This window comes from Pseudorca crassidens, chromosome 4 (genome assembly GCF_039906515.1).
Source record: "Pseudorca crassidens isolate mPseCra1 chromosome 4, mPseCra1.hap1, whole genome shotgun sequence".
Classification (NCBI taxonomy): domain Eukaryota; kingdom Metazoa; phylum Chordata; class Mammalia; order Artiodactyla; family Delphinidae; genus Pseudorca; species Pseudorca crassidens.
Window position 1 is genome coordinate 69,140,840 of NC_090299.1, and position 14,408 is coordinate 69,155,247.

Genomic DNA, 14,408 nt, shown 5'->3' on the forward strand with positions numbered 1-14,408 from the left:
GCCTGCAACACTTCTAGATACAGAAAACCATATTCTCAAATGTACAATATTACACTACTCTGAAGATGCACTCTAAGGGATTTTAAAATTTCATTTAAAATATTTTCAGGTGTATTTATTTCAAATTCAGAATTGAGACATCATACGTCATTTATATTTGGTATCTTAATGGCCCTAACTTGTCCACTGAAAAATGCCTTTCCTTCTTAGACCATAACTGCATCTTGAATAAATCCTTTCTTTGGTATGAAGTCTTTTCAGTTTTCTATTTAATGCCATTTATGCAATGCAAATGAGTTTTTCTGTGCTGCATCTGCTGCAGTTTTTCCAGCATCATGTTTACTTTGTATAACAAGATTGACTATCTTAAATAATCTTCGAAAAAGTGCCAGTATCGAAGTGATAGTTTCCGTGAAAAGAAAAAAGGTTTATTGTTAAACAAAGGGCAGATTCTCAAAGAAAATAGAGAGCTGACACCTTTCGTAAGATTGAACAGAGCAAACAAGATTGAACTTCTCATTCCACAAAACTATGGCCATCAATAAAATTAGAGGGTTTTGCATTCATATTAGCCACCATTCTTCTCTTTTCTTTCACTTGATACAGTCTGTGGGGAGAAGGCATATTATTCAGTCATACATATGTGTATCAGGTGAGAGAACTGCATTTCTATGCAAGAGACTGAAAAGTCAAAACTGCCCAGAATGGACAAAGATGGAGGTGCCAGAAAGAGCAAAGGTTTCTGAAAAGGTCAGGCTATGGAACACACTCACAAAAGAGAGAAGCTGCTTAGCTGTGTCCATGAATTTATCCTGAACCTGCCCTGAATGCCTTGTGGGCCTAGGGAGATGATTTGACCTTCCCTCTTTTCAATTATTCTGGGAGAGCTAATGCTTCTGCTTGACATATAAGATACAACCTCAGTGACCTAAAGAACAGCCAAACGCACAGAGCCTTTTCTGAAATATTTTATGTACACAGAAAGTGCCCACATGTAGCAATCGAGTTACATCATCTCCTTCAAATTTATTTTAGAAACTTTCCTTCCATTATTAGAGAGTAGAAAGGTAATTAGAGATCCAGCTTTTTTTTTTTACCTATTCTCTGTTGCCATTTGCAACAGGTTGATCACTACTTTAACAAATAGAATCTATCCTTAACATTTCATTCTTAGTTGGAAAAAAAAGCCATTTATTTAGCATTTTTAATGGGTTAGCACTTGAAAAAGAAGGTAAATGACATAGTCCTGACCTTCAAGGAGCTCCCAGTCTACTTTTTCACATTGATAAAAACACAGGGTGTTCTTTATTAGCAGTAAAGCAAATGACAATTAAACACAATGATTAAGATATGATATTTGAGAGTACAATAGGGCTAGCCAATTGATTACTTGAGGGAAATCAGTATGTTTTTTATTTCTGCATCTTATTGGGCAAGTATTAAGCATCCCATCATATGAGAAGAAAGTATACAATTAAGTTGTGCTGCTGCCTATCCCTGATTTTATTGACCCAAAACATGTACCTTCATCCCCATACTTACAGCTGCCAAATTTCAGAGGACATGAGTGGGCATCCATTGGAAAATCCTCCAAGTGCATTGGACACTCAGCTTGAACTGTAAGCCTAAAAGTCAAAATTCCACTCTTTGTTTACGTAAATTTGCAAGTCAAGATAAATCACTGCTTATTGTGGTCAACAGAATTAATGATGAGGTAGGACCCTCATTAGGGCATCTGATTAGGCTAATTCACATTTAAATATGCTTTTGTTCTTTCCCATTTAGGCGATCCTTCAGAAGACATTTGCACCTACACAATCTGAGCTCAAGTAACAATATTTATTTAAAAATATACTTTAAGCATTTTGTACTATATGGTTAGTTAAGAAGAAGTTATGTACACATTTTTGAAGGTTATTTTCCCATTAACTTCAGCATTAACATTTGAAATCTTGAAGAAAAAAATGAAAAACAAACCTCTGTCATAAAAAGAATGCTATTTTCTCCCAACATTCCATCAATAACCATATAGTAAAATTGATATAGGAATTCAATAATGCCTCAGAGTAGCACCCTTCAAAATTATGTAAATTGTAAATGAATATCATATACTGTATATAGACACATATATATAAATATAGACATAGTTACATATGTAGATATATCTCCTATAAATATCTTGTTGAGACTAGACTATTCAAATTACAGACACAGGTTATGAATGTTAAAGAAATATTTTTTTGTATATACGTGATCACATTAAAGAGTAATCATAGCAAATTTGTTTTAAAGAAAATTATCTACTATTCCATTTCAGACAAAGGTAAATTATATAAAATAGGGAGTAAAGTGAACTTACAGAAGAATCTCTGACAATGAGCAAAACAAATGTAACCAACAATTTAATTATAGCTTATATACTTCCAAGAGAGTATTTAAGTAGAACCCTACACAATATTTTTCCAAACCCCAAATTTCCAATCATTGTCTTAATTCACAGGACTAATTAGCGTGTAAAATCAAGGGGGATACGGCATCAATATTGCAAGATTCAGAGAGAGAAGCAGAAAGAATAGCTAACTTCCATTTTAGGCAATGGTCATTTAGCAATGAGAACTTAAGAGTTTTCTTCTTTAAAGATCAAGACTGTATTATTGTCCCTTCTTAAATAACTTTCACAACTGAAATCCAACACTTAACATTTCATATGAAATAATACATCAAATGCTTCGAATACACATCTGTCTATATACAATGCTGATGAAAGTTATCTATGTTTTAAAGTCTTTATCAAACATTTACCTTTTAGATTATACACCATTTTATTAGATTTGTGATTGTTTTCTTTGTTACATAATATAAGTAACTTATTTTAAAAAGAGTAATTCATGAAAAGAGTTCAAATGGAACAGTGATTAGAGTCAACAACTGTATATTTCTTTTGATAATTTTTTAAGATTGAATCATCTGAACTTGATGTCACATGATATCACTGAGGTTATAAAAGTATTTTTCTCCCTTCATAAGAAGGATTAAAATATTAAATTAAGTGAAACTTGCTTAAAAATCACTTAAAAATTTGATGGGATATTTCATGAGATATTAAAAATAAAATTATGTGCTTGTATAAAGAAAAATTTAAATCATACTATTAAAGTTGTATGTAACTAAAATATAGTATGAAAAGTAAACTGCCAAAAAAAAATCAATTCTTAACAGCTAAGGCAATTTTTAAGCCTTAACACTCTAAGATGAGTGTCAAACTCATAACCTTTATTTTTTAAATATCAAAGCATTTATAAAGTATATTCTGGTTACCTCAATAATCTGTTATGAAAATGTTCAACTTGCTAATACTTGACAGCTAAGTTGGCTGGTTGGTTAATACACAGATTCCTCAGTATTTAATGGCAACATATCAAACCTGAACACATACCTCATTGTGTATAGCAGAGTCCCATCATCCTGGATTCGAAGAAGCTTGTTTGGCATTGTCATATTATGTGCTACTGATTTTTTCCCGTTGTGGAAGAAGGTATCTGGTGTCCAGATTTTGCTGGCCATTAAATTGTTAAGTCGAAGGATGTTCATAGGACCTTTAAATTTTAACCGTTCATCTTTCCATTTTTGTCGAAAGAAAACATCTATTGTATATTCCTGAAATACAAAATAGAATTATTTTGAAAATAATAAATGTTTTAAATACAAAGACACTATAAAATTTCAACAAAAGTAATAATATAAATAGTTTAAAAAGAGAGAAAGCTATTTTGAGAAGTGAATTTTGAAAGATCATTCCTTTATCTTATCAATAAATGTTGCCACTTACAATGGGATAAAGCATGTGTATTTGCACAATTAGCTACATATTATTATGAAAAGAAAATAATAAATTTACTTTCTCTGGTGTCTTTCAGTTGAACAAGGTCTTAGGCAAACTGCTTTACTACATTGTATAGTTTAGAACCACTCGGAAAGGGGGCATGCTTTGGCCGGGTCTGGGTGGATTGTCCCAAATCATTCATCTCAAGAATGAGTAAGGAGGCAAGCAGGCAGCCTGATTCTCAGTAGAAAAAAAAGAAGAAAGGAAAAGAAACAACTATTAAATACACACACTGTGGGATCTATATGACATCTCCTGTTGCCAAAGAAACTATAAAAAAAAATCTTATTGCTTTCTTAATCCTAAAAAAATGGTGAGATGTCATACTGTTAACAAGAATGTATTGGGGAAGATGATTTCAATAAAGTTTATTTAATGAAATTGTAATAAAATACTTTGAAAAGGTATTAGAATACTTAAAATATGAATATTTTGCAAACAAACACGCTCAGGTTAAAATGTACTTTTAAATATTCATACAGACCAGCTAGTGATCAATTCCCCTATTATCATCCTCCAATACGTTAAAAGTTGGTTTATTCAATCTCTCTGTCTCTCACCCTCTCTCTCTCTCTTTTCTCGTTCCCCACCTCCCCTCTTTTTTCATTTTCTCTCTGTCTTAGGATAAGAGGATGTATACATTTTAGATGAGATATACAATTCACAATTATGATCGATACTGACAATTTTTCAGTATTAAAAATTTTGGTCAGTGTATGTTTGTGCAGACATTTCCATGATAAATAACTAAAATGTTCATTTATGCACCTGAGATTGGAAATTCAGAAACTGTCCTTTGTGCATAAAGCCATAACCATCACATGTTTGAAAATAAACAACTTAGCAACTGGCAATTTCACTCAACTAAAATTATGTGTTTAAAAAAGGACATTAAAAAGGCCACATACTTATGACAATAACAAATCATTTATACAAACCTTACTCAAGTAAATGAAAGTAAAAGATTCCCAGGGATCGCTCAAAAGTTGAATGGATGAAGATAACAAGAAATGGCCACAGGTAATGACATATGGACAGGAAGTAAAGAGTGGCTCTGGGCTCCTAACCCTTAGAAGAAAATATCATCGTCTAATCCACCCTCACTCTCTGTGGTTTAGTCATTGTTTTTAAGTTCAATTCTATATAAGTGTAACTCAATTTTTAAAAAGAAGCTGGATTAAGAGATGAGTTTTTGCTATCTGACAAATTTTTATGCAAATGTTTCTTCCAACTGTGGTTCTCCCAAATCCAAGCCTGATGTGAACACATTGGACATTTGCTTGTTCAGGCACACTGAATATATTTTACAACTTTCTGTAAAACTTCAAATTCAATTTTTCCATTTCTATAAAATTATGAGATGTTTTATCTGTTTTCAAAAGCTCTTGCTATAGGAGCAAATATTTCAAAAGCTCTTGCTATAGGAGCAAATATTTCATTGTGCATTATTTTACTTAGTCTTCAGAGACATAAGAGAGTGTAAAGAATACTACAAACACTTTGTAACCATCACCAGCAAGAATCACAAATATTATTGAAGCATTCTCTCTCCTGTGTATCCCTCCTCAATCACATTCCCCTACTCTATGAGGAAGTAATCATCTTGAATTTGGTGTTTATCATTCCCATACATGGGCTTATGTATTTACTATATAAATGTATGTGTTCTGTGTCACATTTTTAACATTTCTATAAATGAGATCATACTGTGTATACTTTTCTGACAGATTTTTTTTAGTTACATTGTTGAGATTTATTCATAGCAATATATGTAGTACTTTGGTTCATTTTCATTGCTACCTAGCATTACCTTGTAAGAACGTTTTACAGTATTCCTCCTTTTTCCATGTTCTTTAATATTTTTTCTATTTCCTTTGTCACTATTGTAAGCAATACTGTTATGAACATTATCAAACAATGCTTTCAGGTGTAAGAGTTACTTTAGACCAGAGGTCGGCAAACTTTTTCCATCAGGGGCCAGTTAGTAAGTGTTCTAGGCTTTGCTGGCCATACGGTCAGTATCACAACTACTCAACTCTTCTATTGTAGTCTGACACAGATAACATTTCAATGAGTCAGAGTGGCTATACTGCAATAAATCTGTGTTTACAAGGAAAGGCGGTCAACAGGATTTTGCCCGTGGATCATGGTATATCCATCACTGCTCTAGAGTAAATGGACAAGTGGGGATACAAAATTTATTATATGTGCAATCAATAACAAGATATTGTCAAAATGAAATTGTAAGAGGTGTATACATTGCAATAAATAACAAGATACTGTCAAATCTTCAAAAATAACAAGATATTGTCAAGTTGAAATCCTAAGGGATGTATACATTTATATCCCCACTAGATTCTCTACAATTTGGTATAGACAGAATATTTCATTTTAACCATTATGGTTGGCGTGAAATGGTTCACAGTGCTGCCATTTGGCTTTTTCTATTAACTAGTAAAATTTAACACATTTTCATATGTTTATTAAATGCTCTACTTTTTTATGGATTGTTTGCTCATGTCATTTTCTCAGTTTCCTTTTGGGTTGTCCTTTTCTTATTGAGTTATAGAAATTCTTCATATTTTCTATATACAAATATTTTAGAAAAATACAGAACTCACTAAGAATTATAATAAAGATCATAAAGGTATACAAAAGATCATAAATATACCCCTGTATGTTTCTCTTAAACATGTCAAAGTTCTGCTTTTAACATTTAGGTCCTGGAATTACTGTGTATCATATGAGGCACAGATCCAAATTTTTTTTTCAAATGGAAAACAACTTTCTGGTACCATTTATTGACTGGCTTATCTTTCCCCACAGCTCAGCAATGGCATTTCTTTCATGTATCTAGTGCTTATATAGGCAGGGATCTGTTTCTGTTTATATTTCAGTCGAAGACATTTTATACTTCCTATTACGGCTTTTTTTCTTCTTTATGTGGGAGATATTGTGAAGTATGTTTTTATGATTCCAAATATATCGGTTTCTTTTACTTATATTTTTGTCACTGATGTTTAATTTTACTGCTTTATGATAAGAGATTATGCTCTGAAGATAGCAATAATTTTCAATGTACTTAAAATAGCTTAAGAAAAATTTTTGTTGAACCTGACCATTTCCATCTTTTAATGGTAAGGCAATTCAGTCCATTTGCATTTAATGTGATTACTAATATATTGGATATGTCCCCAGGCTATATTGTTTTTAGCAGTGACAAAATGATGAGGATAGATGGGATAACTTATTTAGATGTTTCATGATTAACTGATTAAAATAAATAAGAACTCTAGAAAACTATGGAAGAGGAATCATAAAAGAACACAGATACATGCACACATACACAATGAGTAGAGGGAGAGAAAAGTATCAAACTAAGAGAAAAGAAATTTTAAAAAGTATATAGAGATTAACAGTGTCAAATAGTGGTGAAAGATCTTGAATGCTTAGTGGAAAAAAAGAGTTCAGAAACCAAAATGCAATGGGTTGAGGAGTGAACAGAGCATACAAGTGGGAAAAAGTAAAGTATAAGGTACTCTTTGCCACTCCTGATTTTGTAAAAGCCATTAAGGGAAATCAGAGTTTAACCAGTAAAATCTAGAGACTAACTTATACCATTTAGCTATTGCCGTGTTAAAAGACACCTAAAATGCAGTAGTTTAAAATAGCAACCATTTATTATTAGCTCATAAGACTGAAGGTCAGCTGATCTCACCTGGGCTCAGTTGATCTCAGCTGTTCTTGTTCATGCATCTGTGGGTTAGGCGGCCATTGGCTGACCTGAGCTGTTATTGTGTAGAGACACTGGGGCAACTCAGCTCTGCTCCAAGTGTCTCTCATCCTACTCCAGGGACCACTGGTCTACCCTGGGCTTACATTTCTCATGATGATGGCAGAAGTACAAAAGAACAACCCCCAATGCACAAGCCCATTTCAAGCCATTGCTTGTGTGATGTCTGTTAACAACCCATTGGCCGGAGAAAGTCACATAACTGAGTTGAGTGACAAATACTTTAGCAGGTCACCTCACTCTCAGTGGGAGGGCATTACGAAGTTAATGAAAAAACATGTTGATATTGAAAGGGGTGAAGAATGGGTGCCAGCATTGCAGCCTATCACACTAGCCCTCTGTGAGAGAAAAATAAAAGATTTTTGTGAATGAAATGAGATGTTTGAGAACATCTGAAACTTCATCATGTGACGCCAATGAAAGTTACATGGGTCTAATATCGGGGGGCAGGTTGGTTATAAGTTAGTAAGTATAACTGTAATCAACTGTATTGTACCTCAATTAAGTGTGGGCCCGTGAGCAGAAGCAAGATTGTCAGCTTAGAGCAGTAGCTTACAAAGTGGGGTATGTACATCCATTTGGGTGTAGGAAGAAAATATTAGAATCTTTATGTTTATATAGAATTCTTATCTAAATATAAGAAGTAAATTAAGCTTTACTAATAATATATGGAATGATATGGGCACTCTCACTATGTCCATAAGTAGTAGATGATGGTCATGCATGAAAGGCATGCTATGGGAAGAGAAGAAGCCACAACAGGGAATGGTCAAGTGATGCTGAATTCATTTGCATTCAGTGTACTGTGATTTGTACTCAGGTGAATTTTCAAGTTATAATAACTAGTTTTGATTAAACTAACTAGTGAAAATAGCCAATTGGCTTAAAAATTATTGCTAAATGACACCATGGATCGAAGAAAACACTAATAATTACACAAGCACAAGTGAAAAATAAGAAAAGGGGATATCACTTCTATGCCTAATATGAGTTCTTCATTAGCCACATAAAGAATGATGAACTAATAAACTCTACAAAGAAATATGCAAAAGCAAATTCATAATTTTCAATAAGGCTACTTAAAATATGGGTTTATACCCACTACATTTAATGATGAGCTTCATCTGAAGCACGTGTTGTGCCATGAAATACTGGTTAATGATAGCATAAGGACTATAAATAGTAAGTTGTTTTGAAAGTAAGTTGTAAATAGTAAGTTGTTTTGAAAACCAAATATCCAGAACATGAAGATGAACAGCTAAACTTGGTAGATGGGTTTTTTAAAAATTGACATGATGGTTCAGTAATCCGTAGCCAATGATGCACTTCTTAAATTTGCATATCTTTTTCATCCATGGCAATTATTAAGACAAGTATTAAAATAATATAAATTTAGAATCAGACTTTTTTTTTTTTTTTTTTTGCGGTACGCGGGCCTCTCACTGTTGTGGCCTCTCCCGTTGCAGAGCACAGGCTCCGGACATGCAGGCTCAGCGGCCATGGCTCATGGGCCCAGCCGCTCCACGGTAGAATCAGACTTTTGATTGCTATATTATAAAATATTAAAGAAACATATTTAGAAATAATAAAGCACAATTTAAACATATTAAATGCTAAAATATTCTCAGGAATAGAAATCTTAAGTATGAGTAAAACTAAATCTATTTTAATAATGACACAATAATTATTCCTGAAAATAATATGTATTTTAACTTTATCTCATTCCAATTTCTGCTTTTGTGCTTCTCAGAATACCTCAATATATTAGTACAAAAGCATATAGATACAGATATATAGATACATAAACAAATAAATAAACAAATAAATAAATAAACAAATAAATACAGCTGATTCACTAGTTTTTATGGTTTTGCTTTCAAGATTAAAATAACAGGGAAAGGAGACATTTCAATCAAATAATATTCATGTTATATCCGCTAAGTTACTACAGGATTTCCAGACAGATTATTTGCATGTGATTCTTTTAAATGCATATATAACACACATTCTCAGTACTTGAAAAGAATATTTTTGAAAGGTTTCTTAAAATAAAACTCAAGTCTGTCATGAGTATATACTAATATAGTAATTATTTGATTTGTGTATTACAAGAAAATTGCCAGAAAGTACAAAACAATGCAACTTCTTCATACAAATAAGACCTAGTCCCTTGAACCAAGGTTCTAAAAGAAATAAATAATACCAAGATCAACTACAAAATCGCTCAGAGAATACACAAACAACTAAGGAGCACAATTAGAAAGAAACAAAAAAAATTCATAAGGACCTATCAGCATGCAGCTATCCTCTGGCCTGTGTATAGGACACATGAGGCTGTTAACTGAGACTGAAAAGTTGAAGAATCCCTACACTTCAAGATTTGAAAAACTCTTTATGGGAAATTTAATCCAACTTCTTCTTATAGATGGGATTATAGATAAATGTAGTGACTGCCCTGTTTCCAAGCTTGTAAGGGGCAGAACCCAGACAAGGATGTGATTTCCAGCCTAATGTCTTTACTACCACTAAGTGTTATTTCCATGAAATGTATTGCTAACAGGGAAATCACTCTCTATTGCACAGTTTATTGAATAAACATGATTTCAAGGACACATTAATTTAGTGAAGACAGCGTATTTTTTAGTGCCTGGCTACATTAATTATAAGTCAGTGCTTGTAGCCAATTTCTGAAGAATTAGATCTACTCACTAAAACATAACCAAATTGCAGGACTGCTCTTGGAGTGATTTCTCATTTACTTTGATTTACTGAGTGTATTTTTTTTAATTTTTAATTTAATTTAATTTAATTTTGACTGTGCCATGCGGCCTGTGGGATCTTAGTTCCCCGACCAGGGATTGAACCAGAGCCCTCAGCAGTGAAAGCACAGAGCCCTCACCACTGGACTGCCAGGGAATTCCCTCCTGAGTGTATTTTAAAGTACCAGAATTTATTTCATTATACCCTTTTGCTATTAAAGGTTAGTCTCCTCTGAGTAAGTTCCTATCAGTGTGTTTCTTCAATAACGAAGAAAAATGTGGTTTATGAAGCATGTATGTAGCAACTGAAGAAATAACACCCTGAGACTATACAAGAATGGGTAAGATCTAACACTTTCAGTTGGTACTCAAAGGGGTGTGAACCAGGAATTTAGCCCAGTATTAGCATTGCAAAAATTGCAAAAAATGAAAAGCTTAAGAACAGATCAGCAAAAAAAAAAAAAAAACAAAAAACAGATCAGCAGTGTCAGTAAACCCAATTAGTGCAGTTCATAAAATTTTATTATGCAAAGACGCTCACACAAACACACTGCAGACCACCACATCTACTGCATGTTCCTGACTATTGTGCAGGCGAGATGCCTGGGCTTTCTCTTTGGAACTAGATGCCTGGCAGGTTTACAAACAAATTAGAAACTGATACTAAAGGTTCAGATTCTAACAGTAAATTATTAAAATATATCTAATCAAAATACTTAAGATGATTAATAGAATATGTTAATTGCAATTCACTTTGATACAATTTATTATTTAAAATTCATAATAACCTCATTAAATATAGAGAACTATTCCCATTTCACATATTCATTTAAAAAAAGAGGGCTTCCCTGGTGGCGCAGTGGTTGAGGGTCCGCCTGCCGATGCAGGGGATACGGGTTCGTGCCCCGGTCCGGGAAGATCCCACATGCCGCGAAGCAGCTGGGCCCGTGAGCCATGGCCGCTGAGCCTGTGCGTCTGGAGCCTGTGCTCCACAGCGGGAGAGGCCGCAGCAGTGAGAGGCCCGCGTACCGCAAAAAAAAATAAGAGAGAAAGCCAAAATTTGAACTCAAACCTTATGTTTCCCAACATCATGTTCTTTCACTGTACCATATGTAAAAACAATCCCTGGAGGTGGGACATTAAAGGGAAATTTCCTTCTTTATAGACTAAAAAATAGACACTAGTCATGTATTATGGAAAGTTGCAGGCTGAGACTGAAGTTTTGGAATCTCTGTCAAAGTCTTCTTTCCACATTTAAAACTGACTCAAACACAAGATTGAAGGATAACAGCAATAATAATAAGTTGAGTAATGTGAAATAGATGTTAAGTGCATTCAATCTTAAGTCAGATAGAATAGGGTGCTGGACCTTTAGCAGGTCACTTAATCTCTCTTTATTTCAGCTGACATATCTGTAAAATGGTGATAATTATACAACTTACTTCCTTTAAGGATGAAGTGGTATAATACATGTAAAGTTCTTAGAAACAATTTGGACATCAAAGAAGGTAGCCTGGTATGAATCACCCTCAAAGTGTCCTTCTCCCCCCATTCCCCATACTCAAGAAGGTGGCCTGGCAAGAGAGGGACACCCAGAAGCAAAAGGGCACAAAGTAAAGTGCCAGGGGCAGGAGCTAAGTAGGATGCCACAAGAGGTCCATGAAAGAATAAGCCAGCTGTGCGTCTGGTGTTTTGGATAATAAAGAGGTCTTTGAGAAGAAATCACAAGTGTGCCCCATGAGAGGTCCTGTATTTATCTACCGGCCATTCAAATGTCATTGATTGCCAGGAGAGAACCACCAACAGAATAAGCTAAGTAAAAAGGAATTTCCCCCCCTTTTTATAATCTCCCTTTATCTTGCTTCAACTCTGGAAGACCCAGAAAGAGGAGAAGAAGCATAGATCATGGCCTCTCACCAACTGTGCACCCCTTACCTGTGACCACGGCTAAGAAAAGGAGAGAAGCTCTAAATGGCATACGAGATTGAAGTTAAAATTGGACTGGACTGGGCTCTTTGATGTGTGAAAGTGAACAGAAAGCTACAAGATGCACCCAGATATTGCCATGATACGGCAAAAGAAGATCCAAAGAGTGAAGTGCTGCTGAGTTTGATCAGTTGAATTTCTAAAGCCTTGGAATGAAGCCCAAATGCTTTCTCACAGCCTCCAAAGCCCTGCAATGACCCCTCCCTCCCTTACTTCTCTAGTCTCATGCTTAGCAATTCTCCATGTATGTTGCCTATAGCAATAGTGATACTGCAGGGCCTCTGACGTGTCATGCTTCACCTTACTACCCAAACTCATTGATCTCCCTTGCAGTCTCTCTTCCCTGTCAACCCCTACATTTGGCAGCTTTTACTCCACATTGAGAACAAGTACAAAGACCACCTTCTTCAATGTATCAACAGTATCTATCTGCCCAGAACATAGGAAAGAAGCAATAATTAGTCCATGAATAAACAAATGAGAGGAGCCACTGGAAATTAAATATAGTAACAAGGATTCTGGGCCATAACAGCTCAAATGGTGCACAAGGAGAAAGGCATCAGCAGAGGCAGACGGTAGAAAAGCTCTCAGATATCTTATCTCAGTCCCCTGCATGCAATACCCTAATCCTTAAATTCACAAGTGTGAAGTGTGTATGTTTATGTGTGTGTGCGTCTGTGTAACTATATTAAACTAATCACAGTAGGCTTTTATATGATATTTACTTTTTAAAATATATTGACACATATTAAAAAGTCAGGCTATAATAAGATCTATGGTAACAGAAATCTATGTTTTAAGTTTTATTTGGAGATGCCTTTATGGTGTTTTGGGGCATTTGGTTACAATGATCTGATCTGATTCATGATCTGATTCTAAGTTATTTTCTAGCTTCATCTGATTCATGATCTGATTCTAACTTATTTTCTAGCTTCATCTCCCCCAAAACCTCTAAGAGTATTCTGGGCTGCAGTCACACTGAACTTTTACATTTTACTAAATTCAACAAGCTCTTTCACTTTGTGCTAAAACACTTTTCCCATTACATAGCCAGCCAGTCCTTGTTTGTCCTCCACTATCTTCTTTTCCTAGAAACCTTCTCAGATATAGATATCCTCTACCCACATCTCCTCTGCCACCATATTAATCCATAAATACTTCAATAAAAACATGACCACACTGTTTTAAAGTGGATTTTTTTTTTTTTTTTTATCTTAGCTGTTCCCCACTACACTGTGAACAACATGAGGGCAGCAACTGGGTTATACTTAAGTATTTCAGCCCCTAACACTGTGACAGACAGAGTATGTACTTAGCAAATCTGGTTGAAAAGAACAAACACAACGCATGCCTTCTAGTAGCTCAGACGGCAGTAAAGAAGAAAAACACGTTCAGATTTTTATAATCTAGCGTGCAAAGTCATAAAAACATGTGGTGGAGCACAGGTACAAGAAGGACTGACTCTACTTGGAGTAGCCTAGAAAAACATCAGGGAAGATGAAATGGAGCTTGGCTTTGAATAAATGAAAGCTCTCCAGTTGGCCAAGGAGGAGGGTAGGCATAACAAGAACAGGCAAAAACATCTGCAAGGCCAGAGAGTTGTTAAAGATGATGGCAGGTTCCCAGAACAGTGAGAAGTTCAACGCAATCTTTAAAAATAAAAGCCTGTCTGATAGTTATAATGCCTTGCAGCTACTGCCCCCCGCCTTGCCTTCTCTCCCCGACCACGCTGCTTAAAAATGTTGCCTCCACTTTTTCTCCATTTCCTCACCTCCCACATGCCTCAGCCCACTGCAATCTGGTTGCTTTTACCACGATCAACAAACATCTCCTTGTTCTAATCTAATGACACATTTAAATCCTTTTCTTGGCTTTACCATAATATATGACACCATTGTTTTCTCCCTACTTTTGTAATGCTCTCCTGCGTTGGCACTAAACCCACAGTCTCCTGGTGTTGTAGTTAACTCTCGGGAAAATGCTCATC

The 14,408-nt window shown here is 34.9% G+C and overlaps 1 protein-coding gene across 6 annotated transcripts in view; it reads right to left on the bottom strand.

Moving 5' to 3' along the window:
* The window catches only part of GABRA2 (gamma-aminobutyric acid type A receptor subunit alpha2), a 122,472-nt gene that overhangs the window by 49,143 nt on the left and 58,921 nt on the right, over window positions 1-14,408 (bottom strand). For all 6 annotated transcript variants that reach the window (XM_067735868.1, XM_067735863.1, XM_067735864.1 and 3 more), the window contains 2 exons: window positions 3,437-3,657; window positions 1,543-1,625 (listed from right to left, as the gene is read on the bottom strand). In XM_067735868.1, the coding sequence (XP_067591969.1) occupies window positions 1,543-1,625; window positions 3,437-3,657 (304 nt within the window). The remainder of the gene's footprint in view (window positions 1-1,542; window positions 1,626-3,436; window positions 3,658-14,408) is intronic.